This window comes from Cebus imitator, unplaced genomic scaffold, assembly GCF_001604975.1.
Source record: "Cebus imitator isolate Cc_AM_T3 unplaced genomic scaffold, Cebus_imitator-1.0 Scaffold42, whole genome shotgun sequence".
In the NCBI taxonomy this organism is placed as follows: domain Eukaryota; kingdom Metazoa; phylum Chordata; class Mammalia; order Primates; family Cebidae; genus Cebus; species Cebus imitator.
The window spans coordinates 13,279,335-13,303,596 of NW_016107357.1; the positions used below are offsets into that span (position 1 = coordinate 13,279,335).

The 24,262-nt window shown below is 38.6% G+C and overlaps 1 protein-coding gene and 1 pseudogene across 3 annotated transcripts in view; both read right to left on the reverse strand.

Annotated features, from left to right (window-relative positions):
* Positions 1–24,262, reverse strand: part of SIPA1L2 (signal induced proliferation associated 1 like 2) — a 230,429-nt gene that overhangs the window by 54,258 nt on the left and 151,909 nt on the right. For all 3 annotated transcript variants that reach the window (XM_037737792.1, XM_017526547.2, XM_017526549.2), the window contains exons 6-9: positions 23,602–23,705; positions 15,059–15,216; positions 9,044–9,620; positions 5,113–5,387 (exon numbers count right to left, since the gene is read on the reverse strand). In XM_037737792.1, the coding sequence (XP_037593720.1) occupies positions 5,113–5,387; positions 9,044–9,620; positions 15,059–15,216; positions 23,602–23,705 (1,114 nt within the window). The remainder of the gene's footprint in view (positions 1–5,112; positions 5,388–9,043; positions 9,621–15,058; positions 15,217–23,601; positions 23,706–24,262) is intronic.
* LOC119470838 lies at positions 15,308–15,562 on the reverse strand (annotated as a pseudogene).

Here is a 24,262-nt window from a genome sequence, read left to right on the forward strand (position 1 = left end):
GAATAAAATCATGTCTTTTGCAGCAACATGGGTGGAGCCAGAGGCCATTATCCTAAGCAAATTAACATGGGCACAGAAAACCAAATGCTGCCATGTTCTTGCTTACAAGTGGAAGCTACACACTAAGTACACATGGACAGAAAGAAGGGAGCAATAGACACCAGGGCCTATTTGAGGGTGAAAGGTGAGAGAAGGGTGAGGATGGAAAAACCAGCTGCTGGGTAGCATGCTGATTACCTGGGTGACAAAATTATCTGTACACCAAACCCCCATGACACACAATTTACCCCTGTAACACACCTGCACATGTACCCCTTGAATCTAAAAGCTGGAAAGAGAAAGTCGGCTTTGTAATGAATAATAAATGGGATAAAGCATGGAAAAAAATTTCAAAAAAAAAAAAAAAAAAAAAAGCTCACTTGAGTCCAGATTTCAGCTCACCATCTATTTTATATATGTATGTGTGTAGATATACATATAAAAAAAAACCTGTTAAACTGACAAAATTGAGTTTTCCTTCTATTTCCATATTCTCCTCTTGGCATACTTCAGGGAGTTGAATGATCAGGCAACATATAGCAAAACAGGAGATGAGGACATAAAGTTTTAATTTTATAGAATGATGAGAAAATAATAATTTAGACTCATGATAACATGAGAAAATTTCCAATGTTTTGCATTATACAGAAAAATGTCTTGGATAGTATATCAACAAAGTATGAAAAAAATCACACAAAACAAATGCACGGCAGCAAGGAATTTCATTTCCATTTTTATTGGACATATTTACTAAATTCACTCACATTATGTAACAACTCATGCATAATTCTGATGAGTTGTTATTTCCTTTAAATCAGCCTTTTAGGTTCATATGCTTTCCTTAAAATGACAGTGATAGAATGTCAGTCATCTTTGACGGCAGAGGCCGGGTCCATAGCAGTGGCTGTAAATTATCTCTTGCAAAAACAAGAAAGACCTTAAATGAGCATCTCTAGCATCAGCAACTCTTCATCTTTGCCACAGAGACTGCTTGAGAAACACTCTAGTTCCCCTTTCAAGCCTCATTTCCATTTGAAGAGTGCTATTCCCAAACTGCTTCTTGCCACTCATTCCCAATGTCTATGAATTCACTCCAGGATCCAATCCCAGCACTAGATCAGTTAATAAGTGTCCCTCAAGGGGTATTCTCCCTGCTCAGTGTTCCCTGCAACTCCACAAAGAAAACTCAAAATGGCTCTGACTTCCCTTCAAGCTGAGGGACAAGCTGGACTGTCACCTCCCTTAGGCTGGCAAACAGGATTTCAAAAACCCAGGTAGCTTTAGATTGAACATAAACACTTTTCTGGGACTTCAAAACACTGGTGCCTTGGATTCAATGTATTAATAAGTACTTTTCCTACTAAAGATTTCATTTAATCCATCAGCTTCTGAGTCAGAACCAAACACCTTTTGACCTGAGGACAAGAGAAACCTTCTATTAAATGATAGGCTGCTCATGCTGCCCACAGGAGCAGCTGGGCTCCCGTTCAAATGATTTTCTTAATGATATCCTGGTATGATAAATACGGAGTTGATAAATGGCAAAAAAGAACGAAAGCATTTTTCACAACATTTATGAAGACTAAAACGTCTCATAATTCCTTAATATGGCTATTTTCGTAGTCTTCATAGTGTTTATATTAAAAATGACTTGCAAAATTTATATGTATATATATATACACATACACACAGAAACACACATGCATGTACATATCCATTTAAATAATATTTCCCCTCCCTGACAAGCATTAAGAGCCCATTAGTGAAAGAAAGAGGTAATTTTCCAAGCCGCAAGTCAAACGTATAGCTTTAGCTTGAGGCACACCCTGGTATGTGTTGCTATAAGGGTTAATGGTACTAAAGGATGTTTAGTTTAAAGGGTTTGTATTTTAAATTTTAAAATGAGTCAAGTGCTACCCATTTCCCCTTAGCCCCTCCTCTACAGTTTATCAAATCTAATAATGCAGCAGGCTAAACATGCTGAGTGCAAAGGTGAAACTGAAAATGACATTTCATACTTACACTTGTGGTCTAAGGCAAAGGGCTGGTATTGCAAGGGTGGTGTCTGGTTGTGAGAGGTTGTCTGACAACAGCAAGTACTTTTATCAGGGCACCCAGACAGTTGCAGGCAGAAAACAAATCAAAACTAACAAAAATAAGGATTTAAAAATTTACAAATTCAGATTCACAGAAAATTGGAAAACTGAATTGAAAGAGTTTTAAATGATACAGGCTAGGCTTAAAGCCTTCATGACTTGCAGGAATGTGGGTGATGGGTGTGCCAATTTTGGAATGTTGCTACTGGGCAAATAGCTAATTCTAATCCTTCTGGCTAAGGTTAAAAGACAGTTATTACAGATTAATCGGGAGAAAAAAACTTGTATGTTTAGGGAATGACATTAATGAGACTCCTAGGAAGCAAGGGCAAAATCTTTAAATAAATATCTTGCCTAGTTCCAATAAGAGAATTTGCATTTAAAACAAAGAATTAATTATGTGTAGACCAAGGGAGATAACTGACTCCTTAGAGGAAAAACATGTCCTTGGATAAAAAGATAACAGCTGCTGCAACTTTTACATTGCAGTTGTTTGCTTTAGTTGAAAAACAATTCAGCATTTCTTAGAAAATTCTATTCTCCTAAATCATATTTCTAAATACCAAATATAATGACAGCTTTACCATTTTTATTAAACAGATCTCTTGAAAGCTTTAAAAATTTCTTACTAACAGTAGACCAACACTAAAATAGGCAGGAAATGTTATTTTTCAACCCAAAGAATGTGCATTTTTGTCCAACTCTACAGCAATCGGCTGCTGGGACAGACAAAAGACTTGATACAAAGGCAAATAAAAGCCTGATTCTCATCCTAAGAATTAAAGATCTGTATTTCTACTAAGGAAGACGACAGAAATCTTACTGTATGAAAATTTCTAATAAATGGCTGGAAACTATACTGTAAAAATATATATACAATATTTTAGCTTCTAAGGCCCAAAAGATTTGCCCTTTTGGTATTTCCAAGACTCATTGTTAATAAATTAATTTTTATCTTTATTTTCTTTGCACTGATAGTAGTACATGTGATTCATGGGACTCTCAAAGAGCAGACAGATTCAACCAGATAGAATCAGGCAAGGCAATAAAAAACATCTTCACATGGGATTGATACTCTAACAAGAAATTTTAATTTCTTAAATCCTTATTTTATAAACATACCGGGCAATTACAGGAAACAAGGACACAGAAAGTGAGGCTGGAGGCAAATGGTAAGATAACCAATAGAGATAGATTTTTGCAAGATTTTGCACATTAACCACAGAGGAAGACAGTATAAGCGTTTTTGTTTGTTTGTTTGTTTTTCCTAAAAGAAGATTGTGGTTTAGCTGATCTATACAATATGGCAGCCACAAGCAACACATGTCCAATTAAAATATAAATTAATTAAAAGGAAAAATTTGTTTTCTAACTTGCGCTATAGTTCATGTATGTAATGGCCACATGTGGTTTGTGGCTACTGCTCTGAACAGTACAGATACAGATCACTGCAGAAAGTGCTAATGGATGGCGCTGGCTTAAAGGATGAAGAAAGGAGACAGAGAAAGGAGAAAGCATAACCTAGGTTCATAAGTCCAGAAAGTAGACCCAATAATCCTACTACCTTTGGATAGTAAGAATTTCTTTTTTAATATGAAACAAATTAAAATGAATGTGCTAAAGTCTTATTTATTATTATTATCTGAGATGCAGTCTCACTCTGTCACCCATGCTGGAGTGATGGCATGATCTCAGCTCACGGTAGCCTCAACCTCCGAGGCTCAAGGGATCCTCCCAACTTCCCCTCCTGAATAGCTGGGACTGTAAGTGCACACCACCACACCTGGCTAATTTTTGCAGAGATGGGGTTTTGCCATGTTGCCCAGGCTGGTCTTGAACTCCTGGGCTCAAGCAATCTGCCCATCCCAGCCTCCCAAAGTGCTGGGATTACAGGCGTGAGGCATAGTGCCCAGCCTAAAGTTTTATTTTTAAAAATAAAATGTGTGGGGTAATTATGCTAGAAGGTTCTAAGAGCTTTACATTTTATTTAATATTCATAGAAATCATAGGAGGTAGGCAATATAATAATCCCATCTTATAGAGAGTAAGTGAGGCTTAGACAGAGTGTATGAGTTACCCCAGGCCACTCAGGAAATGACTGGATTCCAAGCATGCTTTCTCTCTCAACAGCCAGAGCTCTTAAGGCTGCCTGCAGGAACTCCATTTGGGAATGAAGACAGAAGGTGCTCTAGATACTACTACCAGGCATGCACTACCACAAGTAGTGGGCCACAGCCTGAATGAATGGCTTCTTCTAAATTAGCATTCTTTCTCCTTTTGGTCTAAGATTCTCTTTATGTTGGGCATGATTACCTTCTATTAGTAATGGACAGTATTGCTTTCTAACCCCATTCTTATCCGAGCCCTCCACCTATCCACCTCTGAGCCTTCCAAGTCCACCATTTCTTTTCACCTGTTTCTCCTAACAGTTTACGACAATACCCAAAACCAGTTCAATACCTCTCAAGCTTTGATTTGTAGAATGGAGTATTCACCACACAGAGTACATTGGCTGTTCCAATCTTCTTTTATACCTACAAGTATTGATCTATTAAATATTTTTTTAATAATAAATTACTTCAAGCTATGGAAGGGAGTTCTAACTGCACACTTAAGTATTTAGTGTGCTCAAGGCTGAGCTGTGATGCGGGGTATCTCCTCTTAGATATGTCTGACACGGCAACTGAGCAGGTGTTCTTCGCCTTAGTTCAGAATAGCTCAGCTCTTATGGAGTCAATGTCCCATTAAATTGCTTAGAAAATTACTTTTTATCACTTATTATATATTTTAAAGCTCTTTTTCAATTGCTTGAATGAGTAACATCCCAACATTGTACAAATGAGTGACATCCCAACAACACTGTACAAAGATGCACCTGACTGCATTTTCTGAGGATCTTGCAGGAGCAGTCAGGACAGCCACCTGCTACAGAGGCAAAGGAGGAATGCGCATTACTTGTGTGCCGCCCACACCTTACCTTCGGGGCGAGCCATCATCATGGGGCTGGATGATGACCACCTTCACAGTCACAGAAGTACGGAGCAGGTCGATCATCTGCTCATGTGTGAGAGTGGCCACGGCTACTTTGCAGATCTCCACGAGGCGGCTCCCTTGGCGAAGGCCAGCCTTCCAGGCAAAGCCAAAAGGTTCCACATCTGCAACAATTCCTTCAAAATTCACATGGAATCCAAGCTGGCCCAGCCCGTTCCTCCTTAGGGTCATTTCCACAGTCTCACAGCCTCTTGTCACTATCTAAAAGGGAAGGAGACTTTTAGAGATGCCCTTCTTGCATCCCAAGCTGCCACGGGGCTCTATGAAGCAAAGGTGCACGTACAGGCCTCCATGCCAGCCCTCTCTCTCCCTTGGGCCCTCACAGCCTAGCCCATCTCTCTCTGCCTTTTCCTCGAACGGTCCAAGTGACAGGAAAAGGACATATTTAAGTTCAGAGCTTATCATGATTAACATCAGCATCAAGTGCAAATAAAATAACAGAAGTACAACAGTGGTTTCATTCTTCATTCTAAATCATATCTCTTCTTGATACAGGTATCCTGCTTTCTTAGATGTCACTGACCCAGAGCTTGGGAGCTTCAGATGGGCTCAGGTAATTCTCCTACTGACTTGGCTTTTAAACATACAAATCCTGCTGTTCTAGATGGATTATAGAAATGGAAAACATGTAAAGACTTTGGAGGCCATTAAAAGTTTCAATCAGCAAGCACTAAAAACCATTAGACGATTTATTCATCCCAAACAAAGAAAAATGTCCCATGGCACTTGAAAGCTAACACTCAAGAGCCCACTCCTAGGTTCAGGAAGGGCAATAGCAGAAAGAGCCTTAAGAAAATTCTCAATGTTCTCTATGCCCCAGCCCTGGGGACATACTGTGGAGGTACTGTTTTGCTCCCTAAGGTCCCTCTCCTGATGACAGACAATTGCCTGTGCTTGCCTGGGTGGTGACGGCCATTCAGATCCATAGTGAGGGCAGGCCAGCCAGACTCCTTGACCATCTGTTCACAAGGCAAGTGTGTAGGATAGAGCTCTGGCAGGCAGCAGAAAGACCCTCCATGCCTATGGGCTGCCTCTCCTCCACTGGGCCTCTCCCCTGGGGGCTGAAGGCAACCCCAAGCAGTGAAAGCCCCAGTGTATATATCTTACCCAAGAGAGAGAGAGTCAACAGCAGTCCCACGAAAAGCAACATGATAGAATGGTGGTTTGCATCCCACTTGGTACATTAAAGCACTACAAATGCAGCCCTCAAAAGCACTCACTGAGGACACTTTACATGCAATAAAAGAAAAACATGGGCTCATTAAATACCATTTGATGACTATGACATCATATTTGTGGGAAGTTTCAAGTTGAGAGGTATGATACTCCTATTCCCAAAAGCCCAGAGGCAATGTATGAAGTTTCAGTTTAATGAATGCTCCATTTCTATGAAACATGCTCTGAATACATAGATACCTATTTAATAAGACCTATGACAGTAAGTACAGCTGTGGGACTGGGGCTGCTTCATGTATCACTACTATATCTGATGTTTCTATGGTTACCCCAAGTGCACACCATGCCAATCAGCTTTTCCCAGACAGGTATGACAGTTCAGGACTCAGCAAAATGTGGAAAGGGACTGCTGATTTTAGTTAGTGGTAAAGTTTTAGAATATTGACATTTCTAAAGTCATGAACTGAAGTTAACTTAAAAACTTGAAGAAGTATTTCTGTAATATGCACAACACAAATTTTGTTCACTTCTTTTTCAACTTTGTTTTAAGCAATCCTATTAAAAGACTACACATAATGTACTCAGCCTTCTCTCAAATACCAATGCAATTGTCAGTTAAAATTTATCAGCCATGTCTTAGACTGAAGAGTTATTGGCCGAGCCTTTCCAGAGTCCTCCAGCTCTGACTGTTCGGCTCATTTCCTCCAATCACCTGCCACCTCCCCTACTTTGTCTTTTTGCTATTTCTTTATCCCCTCTGTTTATTGCTTCCTAACATCCCCAAAGTCTGAAGGAAGGTGTTCTCCATGTATTTGGACTTCCTCACATACTTCTTCCATGGACCCAATTATCACACAAAATTGTAGTGTCCTAGCCAGGACTGGCTAAGTAATTTGTGGGGCCCCATGAAAAATTAAAATGGGGGGCTCTTTATTAAAAAATTATGAAGAATTTCAAAAGGGCAATAGCAGAGCATTCAACCAGGCATGAACTCTTCTGAGAGCGGGTCCCTGTGTGACTGCATGGGTTGTACATCCGTGAAGTGAGCCCTGCCTTGCCTTCTGGGAACAAACTCTCATTCCTTTCCTGCCCTGTTACCTGCAAGACAGACACCTTTAGTTCCACTTTCCATCACCTGAGAATGGACACTGAGTTAACCATCTGCCAGATGGGCAGGCATTCCCAGCATCTCCACCACGACTGCATCCATCTCTTTCTTCCCATTTCTGTTACTACCACTCTGTACCAACCCTTACAATCTAATCCTTCAACAGTCTTTGCTTTGGTTTGTTTCCAGTAGCTCATGTTGCAAGTCATCCTAGACACAGAATATAATTTCTAAAATATATTTGTAACATTGTGCATCTTGGTCACACTAGCAATACACTTTTCTAGGAAAACAGGATTGGGTCCATGGAATAGCAAATGTGTAAGAGCCCATGTAAATATCCATGGAACATACATTTTGGTGGTTGGTGAAGTGGTATTTGTGTTATATTTTCAGAAGCAGAGATTATGATGATTTGGTGGATATGCTAAAAAGAAGTATTTGCAATCAGCAAAAGCACAATGCATCCAGAGACTCATCAGTATAATTCACATCAATTCTCTAGGCATAAAAACTAATCATTTACTTAATCCCCCCAAACTCATATCTAGGCTTGCACACATATACCTGATTAATACTGTTGAACATACTGAGGCCCTTTACTGTAAATAGTCATGAAATTACTTTTCCAAGGCTAGCAGACACTCTCCTGATTTTACCTTCTCTTATACACGGTATCTAATAACAAAAGGGAGATTTATATTTGGTGGGAGGAAAGGGGGCAAGAAATGGATATAATTTCTCCTTTTTTTTTCCATGATCCATAATGAACTAAACCTTTTCTAATTTAAAAAAAAAAAAAATCCCTCTTGGGAGAAAATTTACACACAAGAAATTCTATTGTCAAAGCATGTTTTTTTCTTATATTATCACACAAAAAAACTGGAAATAGTTTGATTTATTCTTACTACTTTATTTTATATGCTCAAACTAAAATCTAAATCTTATTTTGTTAAAATTGGGAGCAGAAATTGAACACCATGGATAAAATATAAGGGTTTTGCCTAAAAATCGCATACATGAAAATCTTTTTTATGTCTGACTTTTAAAAAGCCTTTCTAAATTAATGTGTAATTCTGAAAAACTTCCTTAAGAAACTGTGGTTCTAAGACTAATAATATATTTAATCTGGCATATTAAACAAAAATACTTGCTGTATAAATATGCACAGAGCTGAAACGGCAAACAGGACTCATCATTCATATAGTCAACAGCAATTCTGTTGTTAATTACCCAATGGGAAGGTATGTATGTCAGCCTTCATAAACAGACATTCCATCCAGACAATTCTGTTTTTCCTTCAAATGCTATTAAAATACATCTCAATATTCTCTTTTGCAGGTTGGCTTAACTTTTCTTTTCCAATCAATTTATGATGGTTGCTTCTCCACCGTTCTTGTATTCAACAACTCCTCAAAAGGATCCAGCATTTAAAATTAAGCTCTGTATCCACAGCAAATAGTAATGCACATTCCCTAATTGCAAAAATCATGGTAGGATTTCCCAAGTGAAAGTTATTTTGAATCTGGAATTGAAAACAAGGATGGTGGGAAAATAGAAAACAGGTACTTACTACTAATCGCTGAACAATTTCCCGTATGTCTTCAGCACAGTTGTCTACTGAGGACAGGAGGATACATTCTCCTCTTTCGTAAAACACTTTGATACTCATTAATCCAGATGTCCACCCAATAACATCCCTGCAGGAACAGTTGAATACAACATTCTTGGAATCCTTTTCAATCAACATGATGAACTCATTGGAAATCCCAAGAAGACATTCGATGTCAGCAGACTGGCCGAAGTCCCGTGCTATCACATGCCACATGATGGCTCCAATGCTAAACAAGTGGGCATCCTTCCTTGGCTTGACTTTCTCCTTTTTCTTTGCACCCAGCGTAATGAAGCTGAACTTCACAGAAGTATCCACAGTGGCAGTTGTGACAAAGTTCTCCGCCAGATCTTTCAAGTACTCTTGCCTTGTTCGAGTGGCCATCGCACGAAACTTTTCCGATTTATGGGCTGCATTTTCTGCGTTGATTACTTTGGCTAAAAGGAAGTCCCGGAAGACAGCTGACTTTGGAAAAGTTACACCTTTGGGAATCGGTGGGCCAAATGGTGGCACATCTTTTGATCTGGAAACTCCAACACTGAGGAAAGAAAAAACAGAAACAAAATGAGATGAGCTATGATACCATAATATTTACGTTTTCAAATTTGGCATACATACACACTTGGAACTTAACTGGTCTATTCCGCAGGTTCTTGTTCTCCTAGTTTCTGGAACCCAGGGTTTGTTGCTGTTATTTAAGCAAAATGTTTTAAACTTAGTAGACAGGAGGTGTAATGGGCTGAATTCTGTCCCTCTCAAAATCCACATGTTGAAAAGATAACCCATAGTTCCTGGGAATGTGACACTATCTGGAGATAGGACCCTTAAGGAGGTGACTGAGTTAAAGTGAAGCCATTAGGGTGGGTCCTGATCCAACTGACGGGTATCCTTATAAGAGGAGAAAATTTGGGCTTACAAAGAGACACCAGGGATATATGCACACGGAAAGAAGCCATGTGAAGACATAAGGAGAAGATGGCCATCTGTGGAAGTAAAGGGGAGAGGCCTCAGGAGAAACAAACCCTTGCTGACACCTTGATCTTAGACTTGCAGCCTCCAGAACTATGAGAAAATAAACGTCTACCATGTAAGCCACGTAGCCTGTGGTATTAGTATGGCAGTGTTACCAAACTAATACAGGGGTAAGAGATCCACAGCGTGTGGAATAAGCGGGTTGGCACTCTGTAACCCTGTGGGGCTGGTTATCACTGAGAAAAACAGTAATACCTCCGACCAAAGTGGGTTTAGCCCAAGTTAGCTGCATGGGGTTCAGTGACATGAGACAGAGTGATCATACTTACAAGGGCCCAAAATTTAAGTATCACTTTTTTTTAAAGGAAATGCTCACTTTACTTGATCACATTTTGAATATCTAAATGAAGGTTTTATGGGGGTAATATTTTAAGAGATCTCAGGGTTTGAAGAGGTCAAATGTATAGTGTTAATATAGTGTTAAAAACCATCTTAATCTATTAAAACCAATACTGCTCCCCTACATCAGAGAGTCACTTTAGTTATCTCACACCTTCTTCTGAGTAAGATAAATTACAGATTGGATTCATGAATTAACAAAGGAAGGATTAAGGCGAGTAGGTGAATGGATGGATCCTCTATCACAGGCAGCACAGGGAACACCCCAATTACTTAGTAGCTACCACAGACCAAGGATCTGTACTAATTCCATATCTGCCCAGGCTAATACTTTCTATGTTGGGGTAAAGAAGGGAAGCAATCTTTGTTTTGTTTTCAACATTATGGAAAATTCTAAAAAAGGTACATTAAGGAATAAAAACATTTTATCCAAATTTGTTCTGTCAGATGCAAACCCCTCTTGTGAAATGTGGTTGGTTAGGCTTTAGAAAAATCATAAGTTCCAGTGTCTCTCACTTATGCTTTAATCTGCACCCTCTTCAGCAGAGTTAATCACCTCTAGCAGCAAGACAGACAGCTGGCTAGATGGGGACTTCACCGAGATGAAAGGGAAAGGAATGACTGCTTTGCTTTGGGACAGATAAACCAAACTCATGAATAGCACCTGGTGGTGCTTTATGCTAGTGTATATACTACACAAGATGGTATGTGTGAGGGGGAACTTGACTTATGTCCTTAATATGAAGGGAAGGTCCTTAAAAACATCACAGAGGTTGATGCTGCCAGGGATCAGGTGTGGCCCATTTTCCCCTCACCACCATCCTCAGGATGCCATTCACGACTGGGAATTAATTAATCCTCCATGATAACTCTGGGAGAGTGATCCGAAAGCTGCCCTTTTGGACTTGTGATTAGTCTAATCATACCCTGTGGCTTCTCTTTTCTTCACTGTCAATGAGCTCAAAGGGCCTCTCTGTTCACTGCAACCTGCCCTGCAAATACTGGGTATATGCCAATATATCACTGCTCCTAAATTTGGTTCTCTCTTCCAACAATGAGTACAGATTTCTAGCAATATTTGACCCACGGAATGCTGAGGTGGCCAAATGTCATCTGGCACTCTAGTGTATTCCTTCTTTACATTAACTCTTCAGATCTCATGCTAACCTCTGACTGCACCTTGCATGCACTTAAGTTACAATATCAGGGGAAGTTTTTTATATCTAAATATGCTCCACTGTGGTGTCACATAGTGAATAAGAGAGACACAGTGACTCCATTATATATTAGGGAAACTCTTTTTGTATCAAATTATAGACCCTAACATCTAATTGGAGATTCTCTCTACAATGTATGCCATATTCTTGTTTAATAAACTGTATTCTTGTACATCTCAAAGTGTATAAGAAAAGCAGTAGAATGTAAGCATGACTATTCCATGATTGTTATGACATTGTGGGTATGGGAATCAATTAGAGATCATTGGTTACAAAAGCTCACATGATTTCTAACATTTCAAGTAGAGTCAAGTTCAGAAGAAATATTCTTTTGCAAGATTCTGATAATTCCCAATGTGTAGAAACAAGAACTTATATCAGAGCTCCTTATTTTACCCAAATGATTCGACAGCATTTATTAATGATTTAGATATTTAAGGCCCCTCCAGCAAAAGCAAACATAGAAAGATAAGCATTCCTTAATATGCACATGAAAGGGTTTTAATAAGGCTTCTGGTGTTGGAGCAAACTGGAGTCAGGTAATGGGAATTCAGCTCTACCACCTCCTGGGTGACTGAGCTAAATACGGAATCCTTCAGTGCCTCACTGGCCTCATCTGTAAAGTGGAAGGTAAAATAGTATCATACCCAAAAGCCCACTGTCAGGATGACAGAAAATAATGCATGTAAAGCTTCTATTATCCAAATTGTTGCTGTTATCACTATTACTCTCACAGACATAGCTCTGTCACCTAATTTTTGTCAGATGTTACATATTAAATTTTCTAAGAAATGACAGTCATCATTTTCTGTAGATATCTCTCCACTTTTAATTCTCTGTGAGCTACCAAGCCTATTCTCATTCTGTTACTGAGCATTTTGCAAAGAGTTTATCTTGGACAATACATAAAAACATAAATCCCTCAGTTAAACGTTGGCTACAAATTAACAAGTCTTTTTATAAAGCAATGGGCAATTTGTTATGTCTGCTTTTTAAAAATTTTCAGGCTAAAAACGAGATGTTTCATGAGGCTTTGGGGGCGTTGTCTCATTTCTCCTAGTTCCAGTGGACTCAGCAGGACTGCTCCAGCCTTCTGCTGTGTTCATGGGGGAGGCCTGACTCCCTCTTTAGGGTGGGAGTGTGGTCTTCTGCTCAGGCAGGTACACCTGACAGGCTGCACAAATTTCATTAGAGGAGGTGATCTCAACCCCACAGCCCTTTTTGACAGCTGTAAGGCCCATGAATTGGCATTGGTGCTGTGGGTCCCTGTCAGCAAGAATATCCTGCCACTCAACACCCGCACAAAGCTCAGGAGAAAAACAGCTTTCATGGGAGCTTGCCAGGGTGTGTGGGAACCATCCAGTCGTCTTTAAAATACATCTCTGGGTTAGGACATAGCAAAATTTAAGAAAACTATAGAGCTGGACTGTATCATTTCCCTGGAAATTATTTTAATAAATTTATTTCTCCATTGGAATATTTAGAAGAGTATCACATGAAACAGACCACTAAGGTGTTTTTAGAAAATGTGGGCATGCCAACCATATTCTGTGTGATAGGAGTAAGGCTAGCTTCATGAAATGTTATGGAATTCATCTGACTACAGGATTACTGAAGGTTATTACTGCTTCTTTAAGAAACACTACTGATACTTTTAAGCAAGATCAATGACGCTGATGAGGCACTTCCAAAAATGTTACGCACTGGAACTGATGTTACATTTGAATCTCATTAGTCAAAGTTAATTTAGTAATAACAATGTGGTTTCTCAAAAACCAGTGAGTCCATCTCTGAATGATCTGCATATGCTATCCTTATCATAGAAAAAATAATGCAATGCACTTGTTTATATGTAAGAGATCTCTGTACTGGTTTCAAAAACATATAGTCTCAGTAATTTAATTAAAACCAGAAAACCTAAAAGAAATACAGTGACTAGATACTGCCTATTTTACAATTTTTTTGTGTTAATGAACTACCTCATGATATAAGCATAAAGATAGAAAGTAATTTAAAATATTTGATTTGACCTAAAAATAGCCACCCATAAAATAATGCCAAATATAATACAATAAAGCCTTATGCTTAAGTTTTCCCAATCCATTAGGAAGGTTCATTTTATTCTTCAGAATTACCATTCACTGGGTGGGCTCCCAGGAAGAAAGGCCAACTCACCACGTTTGTACCAAAATGTATCATTTGTACAGAGTAAATACTATATTCTTTCAAATATCACTGTTAAAAAGTAGTTCTGAGCATTCAGGCCAGTGGTCCTAAACCCAGATGTGTGTAAGAATGACTCTGGAGGAAAATATAGAGATGCCAGGTGTACTGCATTAGAACACAGCACAGTAGAGCCATAGACTCGGGCTATTTTTAACAAGGCGACTAGGCAGCAAAATTCAGAGTAAGAACTGCTGGTTTTCAGACTGTTCTAAAATCGCTTGGGTATCTGTAGGGTAGGATGTAAACTAGCAACTTTTTACATACAGACTAATTTCTCTTTTGCCTTTAGGGGGCAATCGCTGTAGTCTTCACTCTCTTACAAGGAATATTCATGTCTCTGAACTAAGCCCAGTGGGCAGCTGAATTGGCAACTACTGTTTTAAGACGATAAATGAAAACAACCTTGGATGAATGCCAGGAACTGTATTAGGTGTTTTACATAATGTGAGCTATTTATTAGTCATAACCACATATTGAAGTAGGTACTATCATTATCATTATCTTCAATTTTAAGATGAGGAATCAAATGCTAAGAAAAATAAAGTAACCCACACAAAGTCCTATGACAAGTGGTAAAGCTGGTTTCAAACTCAGGTCAAAGGCCCATTGTTTTACCAATACCCTGCGTCACACCATTCGGCTGCAGTTATTTCCTAAGACAGGGTCTGGGAGTAGCGGTTAAGCATAAAAGCAGGCCTTGTCAGAGCCAGTCTGGGGATTCCAAGACACACACATGGCCTTTTGAAGTCACCCAACAAGTGTCAACTCCTTGTTTTGGCAGCCCAGCAAATAGTGTTTCCAAGGTCTTTGATGAAAAGAAATGTTTTACTGCCACAATACTTACTCCTCCTAGATAAGCACTTAAACAGCCACTTCACCAACTCAGAGGCAGGTACCAATTAAGCTATTGGTTCTGGCAGAAGCTGAAGTTTTTAAAAGAAAAACAGAGGAAATGTGTAATCCACCATTTTAAAGTGCTAGGGATTTCACTTTTTCAAGAGGGCAAAATGGAAAGAAGGCAATCATTTCTTACAGAAACTGTTTGAGTAATCAGAATATCACAAAGTTGAATATAATAATTGGAAAACAAAGATATTTTTGGGAAAAGATGCACTATTGACATAAACCTGGGACAGTGATAGATCAGAGATTACTGACTCACCTATAACACACATTTTCGGTACATGGATTATGCACTTTGACTATGACAAAGACATGCTGAAAGTGAGACCGGATGCTTTTTGGAGTAAAAGGAAGTGCCCCAGGCTCCTGGAAGACGATGGTGACGATGTCATTTCCTATGTGCCTTTTCCTCAGTAGCTGTGGTCAAGAGAGTGAAGAGTCACAAATAAATTTTTCTTTAAAACAAAATATATAAATATATACAATTTCCTAATCTTTTTTTTGGTTTGTTTTTAAAGGTTTTTATTTTATGTACAAAGAACTATCATGGTTTTTCATGGTAGATGTCTTTGATAATCCTTTGAAGGAAGATCATTTAGTCCAACTTAATGAAACCGATATCCTTCGCATACTGATGGAAACACCGGCAGCACATATTGAGGCCATATTTCTGGATCGGACCGCGCCAGTTTGAACAGATTCAACAAGAGTGAGAACCCTGGAATTTTCACGGGTGGCTCCAGTATAGCTGCTGGTGACCCATCTTGCTCTCAGGAGTGCAACGAGGTAAAAAGCAATTCACTCATCTTTCAATTTGAAGGAATTATTTTAAAAAAGCACAGTCATTCTTTGGAAGTTAGTGCTCCTAAATTTGGCGTAGAAAAAGCAAAATGAGTTTCATCCAAAAGACCCATGAGAAAAAAAGCCTAAATATTTAAGTTTATCTCTTTTATTTTAAAATTCAATTTGTACTCTCTCTCCTTTTTGTCTTTATCCAGTTCCTCTTTCTAAACCCCTAAAATTATAGCACATTAGAGCTCACAATGCTTTAAGAAATTTTGTAGTTTAAGCACTAGGAAGAAAAGTACAAGACTGGGTACAGGTTTGCTGAAAGGTCCTACACTATCACCCTGGCATGCCTCAGCTTGCATCCTGTGATCCCACAGTAACGTGCATTTCTGCAACAAAAATACAGAACACTGTCATTTTGGTGGGCAGTAATACAAACCAGTTAACTGAACCCTGGCTGTTTAAAATGTAATTCAGAAACACAGAATTCCATCGGATTACTCACCAGAAACCCAATCGTTTGTAATTTTATAAATCACAAATCTGGCAGGGGGAATGAAGCCCAGAGCAGTAACACTTTAACAATACCTTTACTTTTGATGTTCCTTCTGCCAGGAATGCCCCCTGCATTCCAGGTTTCTCCCAGAAAATGCAGTTGTCTCTGTAGGTCTCACCTCATCTGAAAGAAACTTCCTATTTCCCAGGCCTATTTCTATTACACTGGTTGTTGTACTGTCTTCTAATGGTTGGTTTACTTCTGCATCAGGTCATAACCTTCATGAGGGTGGAGAGTGCCATACTGACTTTCAGCTTCCTGGTTTCTAATGGTGTGCCAAGCAAAGAAGGTACCCAATACACATTTGTTTAACAAATAAACAAATGATCCAAATATACATTTATTGACACATCACATTATGGGTTAAAATTGTGATTAAAATTCTTTCCTATGAACACATGCCAATAAATCCACATAATAGACACTCTGTAAGCTTATGCAAGTGAAGGCATAGATCTGTGCTCTCAAAGTTTGTGATCTTTGGTTTTGATACATAAAACAATCCTTACACAACTTGGTGATGTCACTGCTGGAATGTGACAATCTCAGATAGTAAATCTCTTTGTACTTGTAATATGAAAGACCACAACCTTACTCTTAAATTTATTTGGCACCTACGGTGCATATTCCACTGTAAAGAGCATTAAGTTCAACTTTTAAAACCTTTTAAACCCAGATACAAAAAGGATTTCATTGTTAGGTCCCTGACTTGTGATTTAGCATGATAAAAGGCCTGGAAAAGTGGGAATGAAATGTTCATTCTTTCAGTGTTCTCTACAGGCCAGTTAAATTGTGGAGTCGTATGCTAAAAAATTCCTAGGTAAATCCCCATGGTCAAAGTTATAAACACACAAAAATCATCTTACTGTCTGAGTGAAGTTTTGAAACATACATGAGTACATCATAACACAGACCCAATGAGCCACCTCATTTAAATAAGAAGTTTTTAAAAAGTTTGCTAGATATTTAAAATGCGGCATTTCAAATGCACGTAAATAATCAGTGAAAACTTTGGCAATAACATTCTTTGCTCTTTTCTCCCAAAACTGATATATATGGTTCTTACGTACCGTAAAAAGACACGGAAAAATCAGGATCAGTTTTTAAATGCCCATTTTTGTGTTCAATGTATTTGTAGAATACAAAACACAGCAGTTCACACTGTACTTTATTAAATACGCTTAACACAGGAAATCTCAGATTGACAAAAGATGGAGCTCACTTTGGTCAAGGCCAAACGGTGAGTTCAGTGCCTTCTACTTCCTGAGTGGTTGCCGATGTGGCTTCATGTTGGCCAGCCCTCTCAATTAAACACAGGGGGCAGGGAGGGCCTCATTAGTCAGTGCTTCATGGTTGCACAGACTGCAACAGCAAATTGGACAGTTATTCCTAGCCAATTTCTTTTCCTCCTGAAGAAAGATGTTGGGTCTGATTCTATATATAACATACAGGAATATTTAAAGCACAAATTAAAGGAAACTTTAAGGCTGGTTACCTTGACAACATGCCAAACCACTGTTGTCCCTTTCTAGGCATATTCTTTTGCTTTGTAATATGGGCCAAAAAATGTTTTCAAAAATCTAGTTAATTTAACCATGGTCACATAATGCACATTGTAGGGAAAAAATAACCATTGTGGGTGGAAAGAAGAAGATTCACTAAGAAAGGTAAAATCTAAAGCTCTTTGAAGGAGAATAAAATAAAAAAAACGAACACTATCCATTAACAGGATGCTTGAATTTGGTTCAGAGACTGAATAAAATCTCTGAACAATTAACAGAAATATTATTCATGTTTTTGTTATAAGATTTTGCCAAACATGAAATAAGTAACTTCTTGAACTTCTTAAAGGCAATGTTTTATTATTTAGTTTATGCTTTTTTTCTAACTGGTCAATGAAATTCTATAGAGTCTGTAAATGGAGAAGAAAAGGGATGGCAAACCACAAATAAATGCAGCCTGGCAAAACCTGACGGTACTATTTGAGGGAATTGTAGAAATGACATCTTCTGGGGCTAACTTCTTTCTAGGTATGTAAAGCTAATGACAGTTTTCAGTGATGTCAACAGGACCAACTTATTAGTGTTTTCAACTGCAACAGTGAGTTAATAAATACTGTATTAGATAGATTTTCATAGTCATTTCTACTAAATTTCGAACACTTGATTCCAGCTGTGAAACAGGAATAAGCTCTTGCTGGACAAGGAAAGTGAAAATGCGAGTCTTCACCCAATTCATGGCAGAAGCATAAAGATGCTACAGAAATAGCGTATACAGCCGTAGGTTTAGTCTCAGTGCCTTAAACAAACCATGATTTCGCAAGACCAGCTTTAACTTAGTGCAAAAATATAGTTAGACAGGAGTAAGTTCCCATATTCAACAGAACAGTATGGAAACTGTAATTAACAGTAATTTATTGTATTTTCAAAATAGCTGCAAAAAAATTTGAAATGTTCTCAACACAAAGATAAGTGTTTGTGGTAACAGATAACCTGATGTAACCATTACACATTGTATATGCAGGTATCAAAATATAGCATGTACCCCCAAAATATGTACAACTATTATATATCAGTAAAAAGAAACTTAATGAGAGGCAAAAAATCAAAAAACAAACTGAGAAGAAAAAACCTAGGAAGTGAAAATGAGTATCTGACAGTACCCTTGGATGACAAATGAGATAAAGCTGAATTAGATAATATCTGCTAGCTTCCATGTATATGGGTTCATTTGTTAAATTATTATTTTTTTAACCCAGTAAAATGAAACAAAGTGTTCTGCACCTAATGCTGGGGGAAAGCAGGCTGCACATGAAAGAGAATAGCCAGGGTATGATTCAGAAGCTGGTAAGGGTCAGAGAAGAGGAAGCTCATCTGAAGCTGGAGAAGGCAGGTCTCCAGAGAAGGTCTTCAGAAAGAAGCAAATCCATATTCTGTAAGAAAGCAATCACAGGCTCTCAAGCCTCATCCTGTTACTAAGAAGGGGGCTGAGAAAGACTCCTCTGACGTGATTGATCCCTTCCTAACTCTCCGACCTCATCACCTGCTCCTTACCATCTAGACAGCGCCTTGGCCCTCCTACAGGACAGCTTGTTCCTACCCAAGAAACTCTGCTGTTCCCAATCCCTGGAAAGCTCTTTGCCTTCACCCGGAAGGCTGGCTTTTCCTCCTTTAGGGAGATGGCCCTAATTTTGCACTCATACATACAGATGCATGTACATAAACACACATATCCCCTCATATACTCTATACTTGACAGTTTGCACCAGTGGTTAGAATTTTGCCTTGATTTTTAAGAGGCGTCTAGAGTTGCCCATGAAAAAAGTTAATGTAGAAAAGCATTATAAATAGTAACTGAGAACGGGCAACTTATACACCTTACCATAAAAATACAAAAGAAAGAAAGGTCTTGCCCATCTCCTGCAAAAAAGTGAATGCTAGTGAACTGTTCTTATTTCAGATGGACAAGAAAAAGATATTACATTTAATTATGTTTCAAGGATTTGCCACTGATTTACCATTTCATATAATCATGATATTTTACCAATAATGAGTAAATGTGCAAATGAGTTAAGAAATGCTGAACACTTTGCAAATGAAGAAACAAAATAATCTAAGAATGCAGATTTTTAGTGACTTCGTAGCAAAGTAAAGATGGTAACAGGATTATGAAGTTATAAATATCTCAGATTTCTGACACTGGGCAATACCAATCCTTACTCTAAGCAGCAGTCTCTGTGATATGGTATAAGTATATGCTCTTACTTAGGGTCTGGGAATACAGCTACTCACAGAAAGCTAAATAAGCATTTTATCCTTCCAAAATATTCTATAGTGTTATGCCTAGGTGAACCCAGGAATAGTCAGGACCCAAGTGCTCACAGCACTTAGTGAGGCAGGTGCTTCCAGTATTTACATGAGTCCTTAGCAACACCAACTAGGGATTTAGGGAAGTATACAAACTCTTTAAGTCAGGAGCTTACAATCAGTCCACCTACTATAAAGAAAAGGGGTGCAGGATTAGCCCAAATATAACATCATTACCTCTCTGGTGTCAAGCCCATTGCTAGAATAAGATCAGTATCCTTTAATTAGCATTTCAGAAACCTAGGGACACGGTTGTACTTAATGATACCTCCATGAGGCATCAGGTACCCCTTCCCAAAAGAGCAGCTAAAATGTTACGCATACATTAAAAAAGAAATAGGTTACTGTATGCCAGGCACTGAGGCAGCTCTACTTTATATGCCTACTTTGAAGGAAGAATTTCTCTGCCAAAGTGAAGTTTAAAGCTAATTTATGAAGTTCTTCCCACTGATGACATCCCATGATGGCTTAACCGTGAGTTGCAGAAGGAAACAGGGCAAGCAGAAGGAAAGTACTCAGGAAAAAACAGCCCTGGGAAAAGCGGACGGACCGCCAGACAGATGCAGAGAGACTTGCAGGACTTAACCTCTGAAGAGAAAATACTCCAAGAGTACGGTTTGGTTTCTTATCGTTCTCTTGGTCTGGTGAGTTTTTTGATGACATTCCAAAGATTAAAGCTCTTTTGCAACTGTGGTAAACTTTCTGAAGACTTTTAATATATCTTGGAATCAGCATCCAGCTTGATTTATTACAAGAAAGAACACAAGAAATTAAATCTGATGTGGACGAGTCTGGACCAGTTAAACGGTCACAAACTGTGGTGTAAGAAGCCAAGGTTACAGGCACAATTCATGTAGAGGCCAGTTAACTTTGCTAAGTCCTGTGGCTTCAAATTGCACTCATGAACCCAGCTGGTTATTTCAGACATTTCTGCTCTTGGTATTAACAAAATTTGTGGACATGGGTGGCGAGGGTGAGAGAAGTGGAGTCAATATAACTCATAACAAATTTAGAAAATCCATGTTCCAAGGTTGCAAGTAACATTATTTATCCACAAACAGAACATTCTGGTGACAGCTTGTGATTAGCAAAATATTTTATTAAATGTCAAAGTAAGAATAATTTTCTGAACAAATTAATAAATTTAGTCTCTCACTTTCTTAACCATTCAGAGTCTTAGCTTCTCATAATAGATCTTTAGGACTGAAGACAGGAAAATAAAATGCAAATTAAGTCATCCAAAATACTAGTGACTCATTATCTAGTTAATTATAAAATAATAAAAACTAAAAGTTAGTTCCATGCTTGGAACTATTTTAAGTGCTTTACATGTATTAATTTGCCCAATTCTCTACCACCTAAGAAAGGTTCACTCATTCATTTATTATTCATTCAGCAAACGTTTGTTGACTTCTTACCTTATTAGCTAAGGTTCTAAGGTTCTGGATACTGTTGTAGGCACACAGGGACCTCTCAGTGAACAAAACAGATACAAATCCCTGCTTGCAGGAGTTTGTAACGTATAGCCTCAATTTACAGGGACTTTTCTTTTACTTTCCAGTTGGGGAAGTTTAACATACAGACAAATCTTCTATCCCCCAGCTGCCATCTACATTTTCACTTCTTTGCAGCCCTGATTTTGTGCACAGAATTTTTTCAAGGTTAGTTTCAATGAAATAAAGTCAGGTATACAAAACTCTAACGCCTACAGATTTTCATTACCCTCCAATGAAAGGGGGTGGGAAAGCCGGTCTTAAGGTCTGGTAACAGTAAAGACTTCAAACCTCTAGAGGTTGGCGCTTGTGAAATGTCAAGGCCAATTCAGCCTGAAGTCCAACGACTCGAGTAATTAGGGAACTGGAAGGGCTTTGTGGTTTGAATACTCGATGACGGGGGTCAAAAGTCACTGGCTCTATTTCTGCTAAAGTCCTGACAGATTTTCTTGGCGTGAGTGAGCCCTATCAGTTTTCTGAGTAACAACTCCCACAGAGTTTAATTACTGAATGATTCACAAGTATTTGCTGGACAACTGTCCTGGTCTAAATTAAGCCTCTTAAGATCCAGTGAATCTGTTTGGCATTATTGCAAATAAATTTTTGAGAACTAAAATCCCTTAGGTTAAAATACACATAAATACATACATGTGATCAAGTGATTTTAAGTCTATCTTAAAAAATATAGAGATGTGTAATCTAGAGATAAATTTTTTGAAGGTAGTAGGAAGAACTATGATTATCAGAAAACACTAGAAAATTCAAAAAGGACAAGGGACTGAGATAAGCATGAGATGGAAAATGGCAAGAAAACCCAGCTAGCAATTACCATGAGAAGAAACTGGGGGTCAGGGACCCGCTTTATCTTTCTAGCTGGAGGATCTGAGGCTAAGGTGCTTCTTCCAGCTAGTGATGGGAGAAGGGGAGGTACGTGACTGGTTTCTTCTTTGGGAAAAAAATGCAGAATTAGACTAAATTTATATACTTTTGTGAGTATTTTTTAAATAGGAAAAATTCACTGAGACAATTCAGTTTCATTCAATTGACAAATACCTACTGAGCAATTCCTATGTAGTCCTTGGTGCTTTAACATATTTGGAGCAAAGGAGTATCAGTTAAGTGACATCCAGAAAACTATCTTCTAAGTGTGAAAACAAACTTTACCTCCAGATTTAGCCTAAATACAATCAAATCTCTAAAATTAAATTACGTCAATGAATTAACTGTAAGATCCCAGTAATGCACAAACCTTTCTGTAAACAACTCTTCAGAAACTCAGTCAATATTCTTTAAAAAGTCTTCAGCTTAACATGGGCAGAGCCCACGAGATTTTAAACAAGATGTGAAATGGAGCCTTATTTATCCCATAGATTCTCTCTATCCTAAATATAGGTCCTTTTCTATCCCAAATAATCCTCCAGCTCCTCCCAAGCTCAGAGTAGACAAAGCATTTCAAATATTTCTGGCACAAAATTAAAAATGGCCATAATTTCTAGTAATCTTGGCAAAAACCTTACTCTACCCATTTTACTGTTATACTAAAAACTAAATTATTTTACAATCATTTATGCATCATTCAAGTTTTCAAAGGTTCTTAATTCTTACTGAGTGGCTGTATTCAAAGCATGATGCACTCTGATTTTTTCCCCTTTAAAAGGGTCAATAAAGTTTGCCCAGTAAGTCCAATTAAAACAACAAAAATGGAATGGAGAGGAACAGCTGAAAACAGCACCAGTAACAACTGCAAATAGTATTCTCTATAAATAAGCTATTCACCCACATGCAAAAACCGAAGTCCAGTCAACACAGTTGGCCTTTTCGTAATTAACATAGTTGAGACAAATTTCTCTTAAGAAAAGGTTTTGTCTAGCAAGCAATAAATCTGAGTGCGGAAGAGTTTCTAAGTTTTATAAGAAAAAAGTGCAATAATATTCCCTTTAAAGCCCAAATACTTCCAAATGATCAAAGAGTCAAAGATGATTAATGCTATTCAAACCCCCACTGATTCTTTGCAAGTTCTCAATGCATCAATATCATCAGTGGGCTCACCTCAGATTTCATACTCAGGGTAAAAAGCTCCAGGCTGGGGAAGACATACCTGCTGTCTGTTGTTGGGCATGTAGGGAAGCAGGGTCGACACATGGAACATGAGTTCGTAGTCTTTGTATGTGGTATAGAGAGAGTGCGTGCCCGTGGAATCAGCTGAAAACAAAGATGAATTAAAGCAGCAAAGTAAGCCACTACAAAATTAGTGCTTTAATATTTAAAAGGTTATTGGTGCAAAAAAAACCCACAAAAAACACCAAGCTATACCCAACCAGAATCTGGACACTGCCCACCCAGCTCTCACCAAGCACCGTTTCTACCACCTCCCGCTCCAGGGCTGTGGACTGAGGGGCTCCTTTTCTTCCCCACCGCTTTCTACTGCACCTTCAGTTTCCTCTCTTCTCTGTTCTTACCCTCACAGTATGGATTCAGGTGACCCACTGAATCCATACTTCACTGAAAGTGAAGTGCTTTTGCCACCAAGTATACAGGTGAGCAGTAGAGGAGAGACGCTGGTGCAGGTCTGGGTGCAATTATCTGAAGGCCGTGACAAATTGGTGGATAGTCTGGCCGCATGTGCACACGCGCGTGTGTGTTTATAGTTAATTCTCAGTTAATCTTGGGCACTTGATCTTCCAGAATCCAGAAAGATGAAACAAGGGTGTGTGTGTGTGTGTGTGTGTGTGTGTGTGTGTGTGTGTGTATTTGTTTAC